Raw genomic sequence first — 23,785 nt, forward strand, 5'->3', positions numbered from 1 at the left:
TGTCTAACTACACAGACAATGGGTCAGCCACACACCATGAGGGTCATTATTAGTAAGTCAGAGGACTCCCGTCACGTCAGGTGGTCTCTTCATAAAAGTTGAGACCACCGACCCGCAGTGTGTCCGTGTACAGTGACTATTTCCTGAGGCACACGGCCGCACTCTCCTCACAACCCGCGCCCACCAACTCTCCTCAAAACAATCTGAAAGGGGCGTGGCTTTAACATCTTTATACCGCCACGTCTCGACCAATGAGGAGCTCGCTCGGGTCCGCCCTGTGGGCGGGCTACAAGTCTCCCGGAAGTGCGCTGGCTGGAGTGTTTGCGTAGTTTGTGTGTCTTCCCTCAGGAGGTGGCGGAGTCGGTGGTCGCGTTGTCGGGATGAAGGAGCCCAGCACTGCGGTGGGATCTCCGCTGGTCCCGGCCTTCCTCATGAAGTTGTGGGCGCTGGTGGAGGACCCGAGTAATAATGACGTCATTACGTGGAGCTGGGTAATAAGACGTGTGCGGTGACCTGCTCGGTCCTGAGTCATAGTGTGTGGCCATGGAGCGGTGTGCTGGCCCGGGTGCGGGAGTCACGCCCACTCTGTATACAATGCACGGGGCCAGGCAGAGCCATTACAGCCCAGGTGGCATCGTGACTAGTGTGTGTCATGATGGACAAGCCATATGGACCCTGTAGTAGCCTGCCTGTATACAGAGTAGTGCCTGAGCTGTGTATTAGGACCGCTCACCCTTATAGACAATGGCTACCTTGTATCCATCACTGCACTGCCCACATAGCTGCGTAATGACCCCAAGTCTCTGAATCAGTCACCTCAACCTGTAGGTTACCATGGACCCATCGCCTGTCTATGATCTATGGCCGTGCATGGAGCCCTGGGCTAAGTCTATGGTGTCCTATAGGGGCGCCCTTGCCTTATGGTTTGGCTTTTTATGAGCTAACTAGCTGGTACCCGCGACTTCGTCTGCGGTGATTGTAGCAGTGGGTATATACAGGCGCGGGTAAGGTTTTTGTAGTGTGTAGTTTTTGTGTATAAGGTATGGGATATGAAATGTAAGTTTGTATCTTGTTTTTGCTGTAATTCTGAGAATACGTGAGACTTTTGTGTTGAAGTTACTTTGTATTTGAGCCGCTATATATACGGTGTTGTGAGAAACTTTACATAGTGACTTTGGGACAGAAGTATTTGAAGTTAACCCTTTCCCGCCGATGGCATTTTTTGATTTTCGTTTTTGACTCCCCTCCTTCTAAACCCCATAACTTTTTTATTTCTCCGCTCCCAGAGCCATATAAGGTCTTAATTTTTCCTGGGACAAATTTTTCTTCATGATGCCACCGTTATTTATTCTATATAATGTACTGGGAAGCAGGGAAAAAATTCAGAATGGGGTGGATTTGAAGAAAAAATGCATTTCTGCGACTTTCTTACGGGCTTTGGTTTTACGGCGTTCACTGTGCAGCCAAAATGACATGTCCCTTGTATTCTGTGTTTGGTTACGATTCCGGGGATACCAAATTTATATGGTTTTATTTACATTTTGACCCCTTAAAAAAATCCAAAACTGTGTTAAAACATTTTTTTTTTTTTGAAAAGTCGTCATATTCCGACAGCCATAACTTTTTTATACGTCTGTGTACGGGGATGCATAGGGCGTCTTTTTTTGCGGGACCGGGTGTACTTTTTAGTTCTACCATTTTCAGGAAATGTTATTGCTTTGATCACTTTTTATTCAAATTTTTATCAGAATCAAAAGAGTGAAAAAACGGCGGTTTGGCACTTTTGACCATTTTTCCCGCTACGGCGTTTACCAAACAGGAAAAATATTTGTATAGCTTTGTAGAGCGGGCGATTTCGGACGCGGAGATACCTAACATGTATGTGTTTCACAGTTTTTAACTACTTTTATATGTGTTCTAGGGAAAGGGGGGTGATTTGAATTTTTAATCCTTTTTTTATATTTTTTTTACTTTGTTAAAACTTTTTTTTTGCATTTATTAGACCGCCTAGGGGTATTGACATGGGTGGGCGGTGTCGCGGATTGTCAGAGTGGTGGGGGTCGGCAAACATGGCTGCTCCGGAGCGTTAAAGAGCGCCTCCTAGAGAATCGTTAAGGTGAGGGGCAAAGTGGTAAAGTCTATGTATATGTGATTGTGTGGGGTTAGGGGCGAGGCTGGAGAGGGCAATATGAATTTTGTGGCTTGCTATGGTCCAAAGTGTGTGAGATTGCAGAGATAGTGATGTGAGTTTGGGTTTTGTGGGGGTCCTGGCACAAACGTATGTGCGCTATTGTGACGAAAAGTAGCCTATTGCGCAATCGAGTGTAGGGACTATGTTTGTGGAAAATTTCAGCCAAATCGGGGTCCAAAGTGTGTGAGATTGCAGAGATGGTGGTTTGGGTTTTGTGGGGGTCCTGGGAAAAACGTATGTGCGCTATTGTGACAAAAAGTAGCCTATTATTTAATCTGGTGTATTAACTATGTTTGTGGAAAATTTCAGCCAAATCGGTGGAGCGGTTTTTCCGTGATTGAGGAACAAACATCCGAACATGCAAACATCCAAACTCACAAACTTTCACATTTATAATATTAATAGGATAAAACCAATGTCGTCTTCCATTTGCCACGTTGTTTTCTGAATAATCTGTATCCCTGTAGAGGTCGGGCTGTAGGATTGCAGGGCCAGGACAAGTTACAACAGGAGCTGCTGCGGCTAGAACTGTCCGGGGTCATCTATCAAGGGGCTGGTGTTACTGTTTCCAGTAATAAGGGCTTGTTTTCGTTTAGGTTGTGACTTTTTTAAGGGAATCGCCTAGAAAAAGTTTGCCCAAGTGCAGGCAACACTTGAATGACCTTTACTAGTGATGAGCTCTCCTCCCCCCCCCCCCCCCTCACTAGAGATGAGCGAACAGCGAAATATTCGATATTCGTGTCGAGTAGAGCCTCAATATTCGACTACTCGATCAAATATTGAATCCCATTATAGTCTATGGGAAAAAATGCTCGTTTCAGGGGAAACCACTATTCAACTAAAGGAGAGTCACCAAGTCCACGACTAGCCGGAGGAGAGAGTTTAGGAGGAGCGCTGTGCAGTTAAAGCGCACAGACCCCATTATAGTCTATGGGGTTCATGCACTTTAACTCCACAGCGCTTGCAGTTGTGCTGATAAAAAGTAAGCTCCCTCGTAACCGCGAGCTGCCAGCTCTCCCAACTAGCAAAGATGAGCCCATGGTAAAACAACGCTGGTTAAGAGAAAGCTTACTTTTTTGTCCTAGGAATGCATTGGCTAGTGTACAACATTCGGCCAATCAATGCTGGTTCTGCCGGAGGCTCGTCTGTGAGGAGGCAGAGTCTAAGATCGGACCACAATGGAGACTGCTGTAGTCCGATCTTTGACTCCACCTCCTCACAGACGAGCCTCTGGCAGAACCAGCGTTGATTTTCCGAATGCTATACACTGTATAGCATTCGGCCAATCAACGCTGGTTCTGAATCGAATATTTACTGCAAATAGCGAGTAGGTATTTGATCGAGTACGAATATTTTGAATACCGTAGTATTCGATCGAATACCTACTCGCTCATCTCTACTCCTCACCCCCAGGATTTCTTTACATGGCTATAGCATGTTTATCCGTATACACCCCACATAGCTGCAGCCAATCACTGGCCTTAGTATATATACAGATATTTACTTGCTATAGTCATGTTCACAAATCTCAGTGCAGGGGATCTCGTCACAAGACGCTGGATAGGTACATGTGGCCTTATATGTGGTTTTTAAAGCATTGTCTGCACTTGGGGAAACTTTTATTTTTTTTTTTATTTTTTTTTAGAACTAGGTCATCCCCTTTAAGCTTTGAAAGTGCCATCAAGCTTCCCAATATGTTCATTATACTAGAGAGCAGGAATGTAACAATCATGGTGTCTGGGAATGTGACTGCAGCCAGGCCTAGATGTGGAGGAGGGGGCAATAGTAGCACTGCAGTGTGAAGAGCCTAACAGTCCTTACATCACTATTACACAGGGCCAGCCTTATGAAGGAGCCCCCATTCACAAATGCTGAATACCGCCCCTTCCCTGCCTGTAAAGACATTTACTACACAGATGATATTATTGCCCTTGTAGGGTCTATTCAAACAGGTTTTAACAAGTTGGCTCAAAAATGGTCAAGGAATGACTATAATCACACCAAAATATAATAAAACAAAGATATTATACTTAGCTGTGGTTACACATTGTGTAATGGCTCAGTGGATGTGGAGTCCCATTATATATCATGCATTGATATATTCCCATCGTTCGGTGACTTCCAGAGGTGCACGGCGCGCAATCCTGGCCCAATACAGAAGCCGCACTAAAGGCCAATTTCTAGGTATTGATCTTAATTTTGAACTAAGTAGAAGGGTTTCCAGCGGTGTCTGGGCAGCTGGACATAAGAAATCAACATGAAAGGGCTAAGGAAATCACACTCTGTCCAATGGATGTGTGTATTACCAGGAAGGCCATAAACATGGGGGTATGGCCATAACAAAAGGGTGACAAACAAATGAGCAGGCACAAACCACACACATAAATAATAGCTGTGTGTGTGTGTATATATATATATATATATATATATATATATATACCCGCTCTTATCACATCAATAAGACACTATGTTTGAAACCATGTCATGTTACATAGGGGACATAGAGGTCTATATTACTGTGGTGGAATGAAACGAGGACATTATGACGCTATAATGTGCTTTGTCCCGAAACATGGAGGTAATATTTTAGAAGTTGTTTTCTTTTCTTGTTTCTATCCTAAACCCCAGGGAAACTGGACAGGGGGCAGCTTGCCGGTGGTCAACTTTAAAACCCATTCATTGAACCGCTGTTGTCCGTATGCGTCCTCTCCGCCTGTAAACTTTTTTTTTTTTTGCCCGGCACAAAGTTGTACATGCAGGACTTTGTGTCCATGCAAAAAAAGAAACAAAAGAACAGTTTCCTGGGGGAGAGGCGGCCTACGGACACCGGCGGTTACCTTTAAATACCCATTCAAATGGTCTCTGCATGTCTTGATCTTTTCCGCTGCCTGCACTTAATGATTGTGCTTCTTCTATTACAGAATGGCCAGAACTTTTGTATCCTGGATGAGCAGAGATTCTCGAAAGAGATTCTCCCCAAGTACTTCAAGCACAACAACTTGTCCAGCTTCATCCGCCAGCTCAACATGTGTATGTATAATGTCTCTGCCAAATCCTCATCATAAAGTGGTTGGAAGGAAATATCTAACGCGCTTCTGGGTTGTTACGCCAAATCCTTATCGTTCTATTAACAACGTTCTGGGTTGTTAATTGAATGTGTATGATCACACCTGCCGTCCCTTATATATACAGGACTGTCCTAGGGCAATTGTTTGACTTAAAGGGAGTCTATCAGCAGGAAATTCAATGTAATCTATGCAGAGGTGATTCTGTGGTTTCCAAGTACGCCTCAGTTATTCATCTTTGGAGATTTACTTTCATATAAATTGCTGCTTTTATTCAAATGGAAATGAAGGGAAAAGTTCTTTGAGGTCTGTCTTGGCTTGCCTGGGCTTTGGTTTCAGCTCTAGGTACTCTTCGCTTCATTTGTGTATAAATAAAAGTGATTTACGTGAGATTTGGAAACTGAACATTCCCCTCTATGAGGTACTATGATTAGGGGCTAGTTCACATGGGGGGCAAGGAGGCGGATTTAGTCTCAAAATCCGCCTCCATACAATGGTGGTGTATGGAGACCACTAGCGTTCTTTTTTTCTGCGAGCGGCAAGAAGCGAGCTGCCGTTTCTGCCGCGGCTTCCACCTGGCGGCAGCAACCTCCGGAGTCGGCCTGTTCATTTGCACCGTCTCCGGAGGGGGAAGCCGCGACCGCCACGGTCGTGGCAGGTAGGTTTTGACCAGCAGTCATTTTTCAAACCCATTCATTTGAATGGGTTTGAAAAGTGTCGGACCGTGAGCGCCGGTGAGCGTTTTGTGCTGTCTATGGCGAAACAGTTTTGTTTTGTTTTTTAACCGGACACAAAGTCGGACATGCGGTACTCTATGTCCGGTTAAAAAAAAAAACTGTTTAGTTGTGGAGAGTACAAAATGCTCACCGGCTCTCACGGCCAGACATGGTCTGACAGATTTCCGTCTTCTGTCTGCAGAAGACGGAAACCTGAAAATGGAGTTCGGCACTGGTGTGAACCCAGCGTTAGTCTCTGAAATACTTCCAAGGTTTCTAATAATTCATACGATTTGCATCCTTACAGATGGCTTCAGGAAAGTGATGAGTCTGGAGAGTGGACTTATGAAATCTGATCGTGGCTCCTGTATTGAGTTTCAGCATCCATTTTTTAAAAAGGGGAAGGCAGAACTTTTGGAAAATATCAAGCGAAAGGTATATATGGTTATCACTGTGTTCTAGATGGTTCTTGAACAATGTAGGATGATGTGGACATGTGGATCCTCTCATTACATAAGCATTAAGTTCTCCTTATAGCTATTGGCAGGTTTAGGATCAACAATGGCGTATCTGTAGGGATCACGGTTGCAACAAGGTGCATGGGGGGGGTGCAAACGACCCTCGCATCACTTCCTTTTTTCCTCCTTTGATGTCTGACCATCTATGTATCATAACTTTCTTTCCTACTCTGAATTTTATATACAGGCTGCCCAACTTGCCCATCTACCCTGTCAGGATATAATAATCTTCTGTATTTTTGTTTGTTTTATTATAATATCAATAAAATAATATAGAAATATATTATGGTGTCATTCAGCAAAGAACAGGGCAATTAAAGGGGCTCTATCAGCAAAATTATGCTGTATGAGCCCCACATATGCGTGAATAGTCTTTAAAAAGGCTATTCAGGCACCGCTAATCTTATTTTAAATCCCAGTCCCGTTTTAAAATAAAACTAAAAAACATATATGTAAATCGTACCTATCGTGCACCCTGGGCAGAGATGCACGATCCGACGTCATCTTCTGGCACGCCTAACTCTTCTTTCTTTCGGCGATGCCCTCCAGTCTTGGCTCTTCCTGGCTTCATCTTCATTCTCTTTCGGCGGTTCAAATCTGATTGATTGAAATCTGGCGCATGCGCAGGAGCGCTGCCTCCGGAGCTACTGCGCACACTCCGGCGGCATTTTTCTCAATGGCAGTGCCACCGGAGTGTGCGCGGTAGCTCCGGAGGAGCGCTACTGCGCACGCGCCGAATTTCAACCAATTGGATTTGAACCACCGAAAGAGGATGAAGATGAAGCCGGGGAAGAGCCAGGACCGGAGGGCGTCGCCAAAAGAAGAAGAAAGAAGGGGTAGGCGTGCCAGAAGATGACGTCGGATCGTGCATCACCGCCCAGGGTGCACGATAGGTGTGATTTACATATGTTTTTATAGTTTTATTTTAAAACGGGACTGGGATTTAAAATAAGATTAGCGGTGCCTGAATGGCCTTTTTAAAGGCTATTCACGCATATGTGTGGGGCTCATACAGCAAAATTTTGCTGATAGAGCCCCTTTAAGACGTAACATGCCATATGTATTCACACCATATGAAGTATCACAGCAGTTTAAGTTTTCAGTTTCTAAATATGACCAATTCGCTGATATTCCCACTTTCTAAGTCAGAAATGTTGGGAAAAAGCCAAAGGCAAAACCTCATACAATCTGCGGTATCTATTTAATGCAGATTGGTGACCACAGAAATCTATCCCATCTGGCACATAAGATTAAAGGGAGTCTGTCACCGCTATTTCTTTTTATTCGGTTTACAGCATTATGGGAGCAGTTTAAAGCAGCCGGGGCGGCGATAGACTCCCTGTAACTTCTAATACGTATCTTTCTTAAAATAGGACATGTTTTCCTACTGCTGAATCATCCACTGGTAAACGTTATCCTCAGTAACTAAATTTACCTCCAACTGGTGCCTACTGTGTAGTCTGCACAATGACAGATGGCTTAAAGAGCCTAATTTATCAGCGCTGTTTCTTCACCCATGATCAGTTTTATTTATGGCGACCACAGTTGTGGAAGCCACAGCAAAAAAGGAAGGCTTGTGTTTGCATGTAGCTTTGCTATAGTGCTGTAAACCTGTTTTGAAGCTATGTCTACACTCTACAGATGATATATACTGTATACGTAGGCAAAGCTCCTAGATGATAGGATAAAGGCCTAAAGTTTTCTTTTTGCCGCTGTTGGTGTATGCTGGCAGTTCTGTTTTTAACACTCACAGTTGATTGTTTCATGACTGCCACGTGTTGTCATCCATGAAACATGTGCCCAAGGTTTCTGGGAAGCCGTCACAATGAAATACTTGAATATGCACTGCAAAAAAAAAAAAATCCTTATAGTGCATCTCTCTGTTTGCACCATTACCAGCCTTATTCGCTGTCCTACAATTCTTCCATCATACAAAGCACTGGGGGTGTCTCCAATGCTGCAAGAGAACTCTCCAGTGCCGCCTCCATCTTCTTCTGGAACGGCCTCTCCCCGCGTCGTCTTCCGGTGCTGGGGTCAAACTTCTAGGCGTGCGCAGTTGGCTTTGCCATCAGGCCTCAGGCAGAGCTGAATGTACATGCGTGCGGCCATTTTCTTATGGCCGCTTCCCCCAGCTTACTGTGTAGGTGGTCACAAGAAAATGGCCGCTTAAACCAGGCAGGCATGCGCGGTCGGCTCTGCCTGAGGCCCAACGGTAGAGCCAACTGCGCATGCCTGGAAGTTTTAAGCCAGCGCCAGAAGAAGATGCAGGGAGAGGCCATTCCAGAAGAAGATGGAGGCGGCGGTGGAGAGTTCTCTCGCAGCATTGGGGACACCCCCAGTGCGTGGAGAGAACTCATTTGCATACCAAAGAAAACCGGGATTTCTACCGAACGGCGGTGCGGAGGAGACTTCTAGGTAGGAGAAGAATAGCCTTTCTTAAGGCTATTTCTATGTCTTATTGAGAAAAAAAAAATGTAGTTTTAATGATAGGATCCCTTTAAATATTTTAAGCTGACATAGGCAAACGGATTGAGGCGAGTCCAGTTACTTGAAAGCCATCTGTCGGTCACATTTGGCAAAATAGTCAGTTGTCGCTTTAGAGATGGATGACTTATCAAAATATCAGACATTTTGAAGCGTTCACACGCACCCACTGTGTGTGTATGTGTATATATATATATATATATATATATGTGTGTGTGTGTGTGTGTGTATATATATATATATATATATATATATATAAAGAAATTTTTACTTTTTTTTTTTTTTTTTCCATTTCTTTAACACACTTGATTTATTACTCTGTCGAGCGTCTTTGCAAAATTCTTGAATTGATAGATTTTGACTTGTTTGCATTATAGATAACTTCAGTGAAGTCTGATGAGCCGCATCTCACGCAGGAAGAATTACAGAAAGTGGTCACAGAGTTGCAAGATCTAAAAGATGTGCAGAGCAACTTGGATTCAAAGCTGGAAAATATGAGAAGGTAAGTAGCAGACCCACTCAATGTCAACTACATTACTAAGATCATTTCTACTGCTCGGCATTGGTTTCATTAGTTACACCGGCTACCCGCTCTTAGTCAGTGACAGAGGGAGCAAGTGACATGTGCTGTCCGTAGAAGTCTTTGTAGCACTGGAGGATTTCGAAGGGAGTAACTGAAGAAAGAAACATGAATGGCATAGATACGTTTCTGGTTCCACTAAGTGTAGCCCTTCACTGTTATATTCACAGAAACGCTGCTCAGTACTGCTGTATAATGTCCTCCATGCTGCAGAATCTCTTTATATGTGTATGAGACATCATAGCAGCCACTCTGTACTCACTCAGTGCTGAGTTCAGGGACAACTGGCAATTAGATGTGGAGACTAAAGGGGATGGGGTGGGGGGGGGGCAACCATTCATTTGATGGAAAGAAATTGGTAGTTCTGCTCATGTCTACACAGTAGAGATGAGTGAACACTATTCGGAACAGCCGTTTCGAATAGTACGCTCCCATAGAAATGAAGGGAAGCGGCCGACACGTAGACTTAACCCCCCGCGTGCTGGTTACATCCATACATTTCTATGGGAGCGTGCTATTCGAAACGACTGTTTCGAATAGTGCTCGCTCATCTCTAATACACACACAATGGATTATTCTAAAGTCCGCAGAAAAGACACATGCACTTTAAAGGAAAGGTTTGTTCCAGTAAAGGAGTTATATCAAATGTAAAAGTTCTCACCTATCCACAAGATCACGGAACGGGGGAGTCCTATATTCCCAGTATAATTGGCACAGTAGGTCACCTATGATGCCTCTCCATTCATCTCCATAGGACAGCCAAAGTTAGATGACTAAAGTGCTCTGCTAATGGGTATGAAGGAGAGCGTAAATGTGCCTGCACAACATGCTGCTTCAAACATCAGGTAAAAATAGAGCCCCCCCCCAGTCATGTGGATAGCTGCTAACTTTGTCAGTCCCATTCAAAAGCATTCTGGCAGCAGGAAACTTGGTATCAAACTAATCACATTACCTTATAGTGCTGCTTGTATGCTTTCCGAAGATGTCTTTCTTATTCTGCTTTGCATCTCCATTTTCATGCAAATCATGGCTTTGGGGTGTTCTTCTCCTGCTAGGGCTTCACTGTCCATTCCAGAAAGCTACCTTTGACTGCAGACATAGCGAAGTTGTCACTAGAGGAATGGGGGGGGGGTGAAACTGGGGGGCAATTATCTAGAACAGAAAAGTGAAGCCCCAGAAGAAGAAACTCCTCTGAAGCCTCTTTTTAGCTAAAATGGGCATAAGGATAAAACTTTGATTTTCATGAAAATGGAGTTGCAATGTACAGTAATGGAGTAGTATTCGATTGAATACCTCCCCGCCATAGGTATCCGTGTATGCAGCCGAACACTAAGGGCTTAAGCGCATCGAATATGTCCAAAGTCGGACTTCTCAGACCTACAACTTGGGCAATTTGAATTGGACATAATAGCCATTTTATGAAGGCCTAAAGGAGTTAAATAAGCAGAATGAGTATTATATAGTTCGGTGAGCCAATTGTTAGCGCAGTGGCCTCAGTGTCGGACTCCCAGCTATCGACATCCAGGCCTCCTTAACCTAGGCCCAGTTAGGCTGTGAGAGGGGGAGGCAGAGAACTGGACTAGGAAGGCATGTCTCAGTTGCAGAAAATGATAGAAGGTACGATGTGGGGTGTCATATTTGTCCCATAGCCGTTGGAACCTCATCTTATCCTCTCTCGGGTTATCCAGCCTGGTGAAACCAGACCACCCAGCCGTGAAGGTTGTTACATTCAGCTTTAAAGGGGTTTCCCATCTCCCCAACTCAGCTGGTTTCTTGCTGTCTCCTCTTCTCACTTCCTGTATTCTTCAACAAGTTGATTGGTGGGCTTGGACTGTTTAATGGACAGGACACTGTGACGCACCTCTATAGATATAGACATTGCCTTTACCATTACTAGAAATCTTTAATGATGTAGATCAAATATGTACAGTAAATGTATATTATAATACACAGGGTTGGAAAACACTTACCTCCTACCAGGACAAACAACTCAATGTTATCTTTGTGTTTACATAGAGAAATAACAGACACTGCCTGAGCCTTTGTCAGCAAACTACAATTAGCCTTCTGGACTGTCCAGATGCAGAGCAGAATATAACTGTTCCGAAAAAAATACAGAGATCTCTGCCCCCCTCCTCTCCAGGCAACAGTGAATCCGTCATCCAACCTAAGATCACACAATAGCCCGGGTCCCGTGCCATTCATTCTCGGCAGCCGGTTAGCACATGGTCGCGTGCAACCAACTTTAAACTGCTGAACTCTTGAAGCTGCTATACTTGTTACAGACAGTACCATTCTTCTCAAACCCCCTTAGAAGATGACGAGAAGGAATTCCCATATTTTGCGAAAGCTGTCGACACTTTCAATCTGCTTCTGATCCCTCCATACTCGATCCAAACATCATACTTCGAGGACTGACCTTTCTTTGACACCCTGTCGTAAACTAAGCCATCTAATAAGTGGTGTAGTCTTGGACTAGACTGTCTAAAAGTACACCAGAGTCTCAAAATCGCTCATGAGTAGAGATGAGCGAGTAGTATTCGATCGAATACCTTCCTGCCATAGGTATGTGTGTAAGCGGTCAAACACCAAGGGGTTAAGCACATCGAATATTCAATGCGTTTCACACCGTGGTGTTCGGCCGCTTACACGCATACCTGTGGCAGGAAGGTATTTGATCAAATAGTACTCGCTCATCTCTACTCCTGAGTGCTACCTGCTATAGTCTAGCACTGCTTTGCTACTATCGGGGTTGGTGATCAATCTATAATGCTAGCTAATGTTTGTTTTTTGCTTTAGCAGCACGTATGTTTTTTTGTGTTTGCAGCACGTATGTTATCATTCTGTAAACTTTTTATTCTATTGATTTGTATGTTAACACAATGTTTGTTTGTAGAGAAAATCAAGCTCTATGGAAAGAAGTTTCCATGCTCAGAAGAAGACATAGTCAACAGCAGAAGCTTCTTTCCAAGGTAAGTTACACTGCATCCTTACTGCTGCCAGCAACTGCAAAGTGTGGTGTTAGTGTATAAGGTCTGTGCTATTGCTTTCTTAAAGAGATTCTTTCACATCCTCTTAGATATGCGGTATTATATACTGCTAGAAATCAGACAGTACACTTTCGGCTTTCCCAGTGTGCTAGAGATATTTGTGCCGTTAATTTTGGCACCAGTATCTCCCCACTGTCAGAAAGGTGGACCTTACATCTTGGCGTCATCGCCGGGCTGTGAGGAATACACTCCCTTGATAGTACAAGTCTATGGAAGAGCACTGCTCTGATCTCTCCAGCACCAGGGTGACTTCAGAGCACTGTGCTTCCTAGCGGTATATAAAACCACATATCTATGAGGACGTGAAAGGTCCTCTTTAACGGAGTAAGGCCAGGGCCCCATGGGACGTAAATGCCGCAATTTGCCCGCAGCGGAGACGCTGCGGGAAAAATTGCGGCGTTTTACAGTGCAAGCAAAGGTGATGGGATTCATGCGACTCCCATGCCCACTTTGCGGGAAAAAATGCAGTGCGGACACGCTGCGATTTGCAAAGCCGTTGCGGCTTTGCAAATCACAGCATGTCAATTATATCTACGGAAATGCCGGCGGCTTTCCCGTAGATATAATGGGAAGAGAATGTCCGCAGACGAAATCTCTGTGAACTTTCTCTTCAAAGCGCTGCGGAAAGAACCGCAATGCGATCACGCAGCGGTTCTTTCCGCAGCGCTTTAGCACTGCGATTACGGCCTGTGGGGGCCTTAGCCTTATACAGCTTACCAGTGCATTATACACCCCCAAAACCTGAAGTTACTTGTGTGGAGAACAGCGTGTTCCTCTTGTTCCCCTGTAGATGTCACCAACACCACATTCCTCAGACCCATTGTGTAGAATGGAGTCTGTCACATGACCAAGACTTGGCACATCCGTCAAATTCCTGAATGGATTGTCACATGGGCCCCTGAATCCAGTAGCATGCCTTTCATTTCTACAGATTCTGTACAGTAAACACGTGGCTGCCTCAAAACTGTCACTTTTTTTATTGTACATATTTATTTCCCATATAAATAGTTCAAAAATTTGTCCCTTTCTAAGGCATCTTAACCCCATAAGGGCACAGCTTGTTTGCCACAGCAATACCAAATTTATGTAAGCTTTGTATTGCTATAGTACTTAAAAAAAAAAAAAAAAAAAAAAAAAGTTTTGTATTGGCATATTATGAGTTTTTTTTTTTTTTTTGTTTTGTTTTGTTGGGTTTTTTTTTCCTTCCCCACCATTCCTCAGCAATCGTTGCTGTTAGTTTCAGCCATGGAAGGGGCTAGAGAAAAAAAACTACAACTGTGCCAAAATCCGTGGAGCTACATCTATTAAATGATGCAGAGAGTCAGAATTTTTGAAAGGTCGTCTTTAACATTGATCTCGACTGTTGTGGGTCCCAAATATTACATTTAGTGCCTCCTACAGAAGTACACTACTCAACCTGTTATATTTTTTTTTTGGATCATTTTCTAGGTGCTTCAGTTCATCCTGAGCTTAATGCGGGGAAACCTTGTAATGACGCCAAAAAGGAAAAGGTATATGTAAATTCCTACATTTTTTTTTTTTTTTCTTGCATATTTCTGTTTGCTTCTTGGCGAGAAGACTGAAAAACCTTCTTAGGTCGGGGCCCCATGGTCCTGGAAACGCGACGAATTGCCCCAGTAGTGTAACTAGGAATGGCGGGTCCCCATGGCGAACGTTTGACATGGGCCCCTCCTTCCCCCTTCCTGACCGACATCGAAGACCTCAACCAACCGACCCCCAAACAAACATAAAAAAACTCTGTTACTTACCCATTTCCCGCTTTGCGGCAGTCCTCGGTGGTGTCGGCTTTCTTTAATGACGTAATCACATCACTTGACCCGGGACGCAGGCCCGGGTCATGGGACGTCACACAACTAGGCCCGAAGCCTGCCAGGAGCGTGGAAAGGTAAGTAACAACATGTTTATTATGTTCCTTTACCTCTCCGGGGCCTCTGATCATTATACTCGGGGGTCTGAAAAGACCCCCGACTATAATGATAGTGCTTCTGGGACCCGCGGTGTCACTTACCGATCCCGGCCCCTGCCAGGATCGGTAAGTAAATAGGGCCCGTTATTCCAGCCGGTAATGGACTAATAAGAAATAAAACCCCGCAGGGGTATCTGCTGTCGCTGGGCCCTGTGGCACCTGCTGCCCCTGCTACCCGGTAGTTACGCCACTGATTTTCCCGCAGTGTTTTACAATACAGGCAAAGTGGAAGGGATTCAAGCATATCCCATGCCCACTTTGCACTAAATACTGTGGTGTGGACACACTGCAATTTCCAAAACAGAAATGCCAGTGATTCCTCCATAGATATAATTGTAACAGTCTGCGAAGGAAAACTCCGCAAACTTTCTGTTTAAAGCGCTGCGGGAAGAACCACCATGCATTCCCACTGCGGTTTTTCCTGCTTCGCTTTATCGCTGTGGGTCACCCCGTGGGGCCTTAGCCTAAGCTCTGCTTCTCGTTGCTTGTCCTCGTTGGGATTTGTTTTTGTTGCTTTCACAAATGTGAATGCGGAGATTATTGAGCGCTAGTACCAAACCTTTTCTGAATATTCTCTTATAATTCCTTGCATACCTTTTCATTTGACTTCTGGGTTTACATTCCACACACCTATAACAGCGGCAATAGCACAGAATAAGAATATTTCCCTACAGGCGGCATGTTTCATGTCTAACTTGTTTTGCTTGCAGACAGTTAACGCTCGAGCCAACTCAGTCATCTCCACCAAAATACAGTCGACAAATCTTGCAGATTCCTGAAGGTGTGGGGGAAGAGGTGAGGAATCTACATTTCAGAACTTGTCATGTTGATGTGTTTTGTGTGTCTGCATTTCTATCATGTAAAGCTATGCTTATGTATCATTTTTATATCCATGCGGTTTACCCATGTCTGGCCAGTCAAATGGTATAGAGCAATGTAATGCATCTTAACCCTTAACCTAACCGAATGACCCCTAAGGTACATGTTGGGAGAGATTAGGATTCGGAAGATGGATTTCTACTGTGCAATGCATTTGTTCTTGCTTTGTCCTTTTCTTTTCTCCCCTCTACCTGTTTATGAAATGTGCACCATTCAGCCGAGCTTGTATCTGTATAATTTTTTTTTTTTTTTTTTTTTGCAAGGTGCGCTACTCCACTCAAAACCCTGGGAGCTCTAGAGATAACCTGCTAGAGATCCATGAGATCTTCAGTCCTGGAGAGGGGACCTCAAAAACTTCCATCCATACTGTGGAGCCAGAACAGAATGTGGCAGTCCTTCCAGCACCTTCAGCAGGCACCGAGTAAGGACCGCACATTGCAGGAGGGTATAGTCACTATAGACTGTGGCGTGATGTCAGGATCTCACATCTTACTCTTCTCTCCCTCTGTAGTGATTTAATACAAGAAGTCGTCATTGATGATTCAGTTCTGCAGTTGCAGTCACTAGCAGATCAAAGCCTGAATCCAGGCAATGCCGGTGTAAGCGATGAGCTGGCGCTAGATGTTGTACAGCCAAACGCCTCTGAAGACCCCGACAGCGTCATTAACTCTATTCTGAATGAAAACTGTGCAGGGAACAACTATGACCTTCTGGACAGGTAAGTACACTATATACCAATGACTAGAATACACAGCAAAGCTATTAAAACTGCTTTCCGTAGTCTCTCCTTGTTAGAGGGGTCTTATCCCAATCAGCAGTCTCCCTCCTGGGACACTGGGGAATTGGCGGAAATCTGTAGGGAAACGTGACGGTAAATGTTCCGATCGCTGCTGAAATTAATCAAGGCATAAAGCCCCTTTAAAGAGGACCTTTCATGGTTTGGGCACAGGCAGTCCTATATACTGCTGAATTCAGCGCACTGTCTGCTTTCCCGATCTGTGCCCCGGTTGAAGAGCTAGCGGTCCCGGTACTGTAGCTCTGCACAGTCAGAAGGGTGTTTCTGACACTGTCAGGAACATCCTTTTATACAAGCAGCGCCTATAGCGCTGTACAGTGTGAGTGGGGAGGAACGCCCCCTCCCCTCCTGATAATACTCGTCTATGGACGAGCACTGTGCGCAGAGGGAGGGGGCGTTCCTCCCCGCTCACACTGTACAGCGCGATAGGAGCTGCTTGAACAGAAGGACGTTCCTGACTGACTGTCAGAAACGCCCTTCTGACTGTGAAGAGCTACGGTACCGGGACCTCTAGCTCTTCACCCGGGGCACAGATCAGGAAAGCCGACAGTGCGCGGAATTCAGCAGTATATAGAACTGCCTGTGCCCCAAAACCATGAAAGGTCCTCTTTAAAACAATGGGTTGTCTTTTGTAATACGGGGCTGGTGCTTCAGACAACGTTACTCTATGTAACAGTGCTCAACTCTGGCTAACAGCTGAGGTTGTGAATTGGATCCGAGGGCTATTTGGTACACTAAACCACTAGTCCATAAGAACCCATAGGTGGTTTAGTAGGATCCCAAATAGACCTCACCGGCTCCATTTAATGCATAATGGCTTATATGAATAAGGTGTCTCAGAAGGAAACCCCTTTAAAGAATTAAAAATTTCTAATAAAAACTGACTGTATGACCTGAAATAGTTCTGTTAACAAACTATTATTGGTATGGTAAGCCAACCTCAAGTTATATTCTTGCACAACTACCTATTAGTATATTAGTAATGCACGCATGTTGTAACATTAGGAAACTTCTCTATTCTTGCTGAGTCAATTGGATTTTCCTGATGTCACGTCAGAGCTTTGCTCTATGTGCTGAGCTATACAGATCTCTTCTTCCTCCTCCTACGTCCTTCTCACCCTGGGAGTCATACTTTGCTATTGATCCTCCCCTTACGATAGATTACTAGTATCCGAGCATTGGGGGTCAGACATCTGATGCCATAGTTGTGTGTATGAACTGAAATAGCGGAATGTGACTACTGCTGTCTCTGCCATATCTAGTCGCTGGAGGTGCCAAGTGTCAGATTCCCACCAGCTGATATTGACTTAAGCATACAGTAGGTCATCAATATGTAAGTCCAGGAAAACCCCCAAATCCAATCTATCAAAATATCAGCCAGTCTACAATGATAGCTTGCAGTGCACTAAAAGCAAAGCATTATGGCAATGCAAGGACACCTCCGAACCATAGGAGCAACTGCTTACCATTAGATCAAGATGTGTTGTGTTTCTCATAAACTGATATGATGATGTCTTCTGGTTTTTAGAGATGAAATCCAGGATTTCCTCAGTTGCATTGATGCTAGTCTGGAAGATCTGCAAGCCATGTTGTCCCGGAAGAAGCTGAATGTAGACACAGATGTTCTTGATGAGGTGAGACTAGCCCTGGCGACTGTAAATATTAAATCTGTAATGTTTTGCACAGCGTACTTGTGCTAGTTTTTTTTTTTTGTAGTTTTCTTTTATAATAAAGCTCAGGTACTAAGTGTTTATTGCAAGGCTGTGGAGTCAGGAGGCCAAACCAGAGACCCAGACACCACCATTTATCCATGGTCAGTCAGAAGCAGTAAAGCTAGGGTTGAGCCGATCTTGAGATTTCAGGATCGATTTTAAAAATCCGATTTCCAATCATTTTCCAGCCGATTGTGAAATTTGCTCGATCGCCGATCAGGATCCGATCTTTGCCGATCCCGATCGCTCAACCCTATTTATGATATATACATGAATAGGAGTGAGCCGATCTTGAGAGAACCTCCGATCTTGATCCCGCCGGAAAAGATCGGGATCGGAATTCCGATCGTGAACGTGAAATTTACTTGACCGCAGATCGGAATCCGATCTTTTCCGATCCCTGATTGCTCAACCCTAAGTAAGGCTCATCCAAGGGGGCGTTCACACTACCGTCGGTGTCCGACAGCTAGTGTCTGCTCAAACTCTTGCGCGGACATTAGCAGCGGACACTAGCTGTGTCCGTGGCATTTTGTATTGGTATAAATGGACATCGGGTGCGTTGTTTTACACTCCATGGGTGTCCGTTCCCAAAGATGTCCGACTTTTCAAGCGGACAGCAAAACCCGACATGTCGGGTTGAAAAGTCAGACGTCGTTGGGAACGGACACTTAAGGACAGACACTGACAGTAAAACGCACCCGATGCCCATTTAAATCAATGCAAAATGTCACGGACACAGCTAGTGTCCGCTGCTAATGTCCGCACAAGATTTTGAACGGACATTAACAGTGGAAAGTACCTGTCTTACACCAACGGTAGTGTGAGCCCCCTAAGAGAGTAAATATGTAACAAACTAAACATCTCTTTAAAATAAGAATTATTTTTAATTGGTTTCTAGAACTTTTTATTAAAGCCAAAGTCGACTCCACCCAAAATTGGTTCAGACTCCAACTCCACAGTCTTGGTTTATTGTAAGTAGCATCTCCTGTTTTTGTCCTTTCAACCTCCTTATAATTTCAATGTCAGAAAAGACAGTTTTCAGGAATCTGTATGTTTTTCCAAATGAAACCAAGAAGGGTGCGCAGGTCAGTTTAGTTATTTCAGAGTATTGAAGTCGGTAAGCTAAACCTCTTAAACTGAGGTCACACCGAGTTTTTTGGATCCAGATTTTGACACGGGATCCGACTCAGAATCCGGCTCCAAAAAACACCACCCATTGACTTCAGTGGGAGCCGTTGACTTCTTTTTCCGCTAGTAGTTTCTTCCTGCTCGCGGGAAAAAAGAAGCAAGCTGCCCTATCTTGCCGTGGATTCCACAGCTGAATCAGCCTCTGCGTGAAGACTCCCTCACGACTAGGCCCATTCATTTGGACCTAATCTGGAGCGGAAGGCCTGGTTCACATCTGCATTTGGTATTCCGTTCGAGGAGTCCGCTTAGGGACCCCCCCAAAGGGAAACCTATGCGCATTAAAAAGCGGTCAGCTAAGAACCCACACGGATCGCACCATGCATGGTGTCCGCACGAATCCAGCGGAGAGAAAAGTTCTGCTTGCGCACGGCTGTGTACACTGCCTTGTTTATTTGCGATTTTCCTATATTATACCGCTTTCCAGTGTAGATCGTAAAACAGAACAGGTGGAAAATCTTGTTTTATCTCTTCAACTTGCTTTTTGCAGCTGTTTAAACCTGACTTATCATCCTCAGATAATCCAGATGTTGTAACCAACGCCAGCATAGTCAATGTGAGTACGTATGCTGGTGGATTAGTGTTTCCATGCTGTAAGTTTACTGAAATTTTTTTATTTGACCTGTACAAATACATATTATTTTTTTTATTTTGTAGGATATACAACAGAACCCTGGAGACACTGCCATACTGAGCAACGATGATCATTTGAATAAAGGTTTGAGTTTATTTGAGTTTCCGGAGCTGAGCGGCCGCCAGGTCTCCGCTGTATTATTTAGTGGAGACCCAGCTGCAATGCCCGCATTGATGGAGGGTATGAATCTTTCTGACGCATCGGTCAAAGCTGACTAAGGCATCATTTTGCCAATGGCGAATGGGTGCCACCATTTTGCCATGGAACGAGACGAGTGAAACAGGCAGTAGCTTGTTGAAAGCCTCTTAGGCTTGTAGTTACAAGCACTGCAACGATTCTAGCCCCTAGCATAAAAATGTTTTATGCAGCCTTGTATATGCAAATATTTAAAAAGAAATCCGTGTCAGAATATAGTGACTCCAAGAATTTTTTATTTTTTTCAATTTTTTTTTTTTTTTTATAGGTATTAAAACATAATAAATAATTATACTTCATACAGCACTTTACAAGTCAGAGGGTACTTGAGCAGACAGTGTTTAACATTACAATGTGGCAAAGAAATGAATATATCAAACAATAGGAGTGAGGGCCCTGCCCACGAGAGCTTGCAGTCTGATTTAAAGAGGACCTTTCATGGTTTGGGGCACAGGCCCAACTGCAGGAAAGCCGACAGTGCGCCGAATTCAGCGCACTGCTGGCTGTCCCGATCTTTGCCCCGGGTAAAGAGCTTTCGGTCCCGGTACCGTAGATCTTCACAGTCAGAAGCTGTGCTTGGAGACCGGGGAAGAACGGAAGGGGGCGTAGCAATGGGAATAAGAGTTATGCCAGTAGCAAACGGTCAATTTCATTAGTGAATACTTTAGGCTGAGTTTTTTTGGAGGCCACCTCAGTTTCCGGACTAAAAAAAAATGGGTAGCCATGACTGGATGCCGGTGCAGTACACCGGCATCCAGTCGCGCACTGCACTCCAGATTAGACCCAATGGGCCTAGTCGGGAGGAGGGAGCGTCTTCAGGCGGATTCGCAAACAATGAGCATGTCCTTTCTTTTTGTCCAGGAGCCATTTGTTCCGGCTCTCGGAAAAAAAGACCTGGTTGGCTCCCATTGATTTCAATGGGAGTCGTCTTTTTGGTCAGGATTTTGAGGCAAATTCGACCTCAAAATCCTGAAGTCAGCCTTAGAGGTCTCTTTTAGTCAGATGCAGTACTTCAAGAGACCACCATTGACTTTCAGTGTTGTGTCCTCTCATCAGTCTTGGTAACAGATCTGCGGACCCTCCGTATTACAGTGATGTGAGTGCAAATGCTGATTTTCTTATTAAATATTTGTCTTTTGCTTCTAGACAAGCAGCTGATGCAGTACATGGGGAACCCTTTGCTGTCCCTCTTTGACGCCCCATCAGACAATGTCGGAGCAGGGGCAATAGATCCGGGAGACTTTATGATGACCTTAGAAGATGGGATGTATCCCTGCAGCTCGGCAGCCCAGAATAACACCAGCGGTCAGAATAACTCCAGCAAAGCCACAGACCTCCTGGTAGAAGATCTCAGCGGCTCCAACGAGCATCAACCCATATTCGTCCTCAGCCCGGTCAACAAACTTCTAGAGGAAGTCACAGACTCTGAAAGCCTTTAATAGCAGATTAGTTTTTATTGAACCTCTTGCGTGTTAGGTGATATACTCTGCGAGTGTCCTAACTATAGACTGTTTTACATCATTCTCCTGCAATAAGTCCGCAGATATTACTGTTGTATCATGTTCTTTTCTTAAAAGGATACGTTTATTTGCTATGTTGTAACCCTGGATGGTGAGAAGTTTGTTTTTGTTTTTTAATTTTTGTTTTAAAAACAGAATAAAACGAGAGTTTTACCATAAGCTATGGAAATGCCAACGTGCAGAGCATCGCTCCTGCAACTGCATTAGGGCTCACTGATGTTTTGTGTAGAAAAGACTTCACTATTTATCTACAAGAGCTAAGTTTGAGGGCGTCGGGTTTTTATCGGTCCATTTGCACATGTAGGAATACAGTAAAATCAGAAGGCTAATATACAAAGGATAGAAGGAGAATATAAACCCTTAACATTAGGTAAGTGTCGCATCGGAAGACAAGGTGGAAGCAAAAGCCAGAATTTCTTTCCTACTGTAGCTTACATCTAGACCTCAGTATAAAGAGCCTGCAGCTAGGCCAAAAATGGCCGTTTTAAGGCTAAGGCCCCACGTTGCAGAAATGCAGCTTTTTTTTATTGCAGGTTTTTGAGTCAAAGCCAAGAATGGCTACATAAGGAATGGGATATATATATAGGAAGTTCTTATATTTCTACCTTCTGCTCAATCCAATCCTGGCTTTGGCTCGAAAAAACGCAATAAAATCTGCAACAAAAAGAGCTGCGTTTCCGCAACGTGGGGCCTCAGCCTTAAAATGTCTTTAGTAGAGATGAGCGAGTAGTATTCGAAACCGTAGATTCGAATAGCACGCACCCATAGCAATGAATGGAGCCGGTCAGCACGCAGACAGGGCCTGCGTTCTGCCGCTTAATCCCCTGCGTGCCGGCTGCGTCCATTCATTCCTATGGGTGCGTGATATTCGAAACTGCCGTTTCGAATAGTACTCGCTCATCTCTAGTCTTTAAGGCTTATGCTGAGTTCACACTGAGTTTTTTTGGTTCTGGATTTTGATGCGGAATCCACCTCAGCACCCGGCTCCAAAAAATGTCTCCCATTGACTTCAATGAGAGCCGTTCAATTCTTCTTTCTTTTTTTTTTCCGCTAGCGTTTTTTTTTTCCCCACTCGTGGAAAAAAAGAATCAAGCTGCCCTATTTTGCCATGGATTCAGCGGCTGGAAGCCGGTGCACTGCCGTGGCCTTTTTTTGGAGGTGGATTCTGAGGCAGCGGTCCAAAATCTCCATGTGAACTGGCCCTTAGGCTACATGTTGTGGAAAAGCTGCATTTTTTTTTTTTTTTTTTGAGCTAAAGCCAGTGGGCAGACGTTTAAGGGCTTCCTTTATATTTCCATTTCCTTTTTACGCCACTCTTGGCTTTGGATTAAAAAAAAAATGCAGCTTTTCTGCAATGTTTGACCTTAGCCTAACAAAGTCTTTGATATTAAAGGGGCTCCATCACTGGGAAAAGTAATTAACTAATCACATCCTTGCATAGGCTTTAGAAAGGCTATTCCACACCTACCTTTAGTATGTAGATTGCCTCAGTGGTTTCTGAACAAGTCCGTTTTTATTTATATGCTAATGAGCTTCCAGCCAGCACAGGAAGTTCCCAGCAGCACTCGTCCCTGCTATTATCTCCTATGTATGTGTACAAACAGGAAGCGGAGTCATCAGCAGCAGCCTGTGCTGTGCTCATAGGAAACAATAGGAGAGGAGTGCACGATGTATTGTGCACCAGACTAATTAGCAGATGAATAAAAACGGGCTTATTCAGAAACCACTGAAGCAATCTACATACTAAATGTAGGTTTGGTAATAGCATTTCTAAAGCCTATGCAAAGATGCGATTACCGTATATACTCGAGTATAAGCCGAGGCCCCTAATTTTACCACAAAAAACTGGGAAAACTTATTGACTCGAGTATAAGCCGAGGGGGGAAATGCAGCAGCTGCTGGAAAATTTGAAAAATTAAAATGGTCGGAGTTTTTGGGTGCAGTAGTTGCTGGGGAGGGGGTGTTTTGGTTGTCTGTCTGCCCCTTCCCTGAGCTTGAGGACTGAGGGGTTTTTTTGTTTTTTTTTCTTCCCCCACTTGGAATTCAGTCTTTCTGAATATAGGGGATCTGCAGTGCTCCTATTAACCCCTTCCTGACAGAACAGGAGCACTGCAGATCCCCTATATTCAGTAGACCGGGCACTGTCAGACACAGGGATACCTAATGTGTATGTGTTCCACAGTAATTCTCTACTTTTATATGTCTTCTAGGGAAAGGAGGGATTTACAACTTTTATTTATTTATTTTTTTAATCTTTTTTTTTTTTTTTTTTT

At 44.3% G+C, this 23,785-nt stretch overlaps 1 protein-coding gene across 2 annotated transcripts; it reads left to right on the forward strand.

Annotated features, from left to right (window-relative positions):
* Positions 1 to 346: 346 nt before the first annotated feature.
* On the forward strand, positions 347 to 22,758 carry LOC142184367 (heat shock factor protein 3-like). Of its 2 annotated transcripts, XM_075259182.1 has the most exons (14): positions 347 to 491; positions 5,113 to 5,221; positions 6,280 to 6,407; positions 9,352 to 9,476; positions 12,451 to 12,526; positions 14,054 to 14,115; positions 15,302 to 15,386; positions 15,734 to 15,891; positions 15,982 to 16,188; positions 17,795 to 17,900; positions 18,877 to 18,949; positions 19,682 to 19,719; positions 19,821 to 19,881; positions 21,139 to 22,758. In XM_075259182.1, the coding sequence occupies exons 1-14, from the start codon at positions 381 to 383 to the stop codon at positions 21,429 to 21,431; spliced, it is 1,632 nt and encodes a 543-aa protein (XP_075115283.1). In that variant the 5' UTR covers positions 347 to 380; the 3' UTR covers positions 21,432 to 22,758. The 2 variants fall into 2 exon arrangements, with proteins under 2 accessions (XP_075115283.1, XP_075115285.1); XM_075259184.1 differs by lacking the exon at positions 18,877 to 18,949 and having other exon boundaries at positions 19,654 to 19,719.
* Positions 22,759 to 23,785: the final 1,027 nt, after the last annotated feature.

This window comes from Leptodactylus fuscus, chromosome 11 (genome assembly GCF_031893055.1).
Source record: "Leptodactylus fuscus isolate aLepFus1 chromosome 11, aLepFus1.hap2, whole genome shotgun sequence".
Lineage (NCBI taxonomy): Eukaryota > Metazoa > Chordata > Amphibia > Anura > Leptodactylidae > Leptodactylus > Leptodactylus fuscus.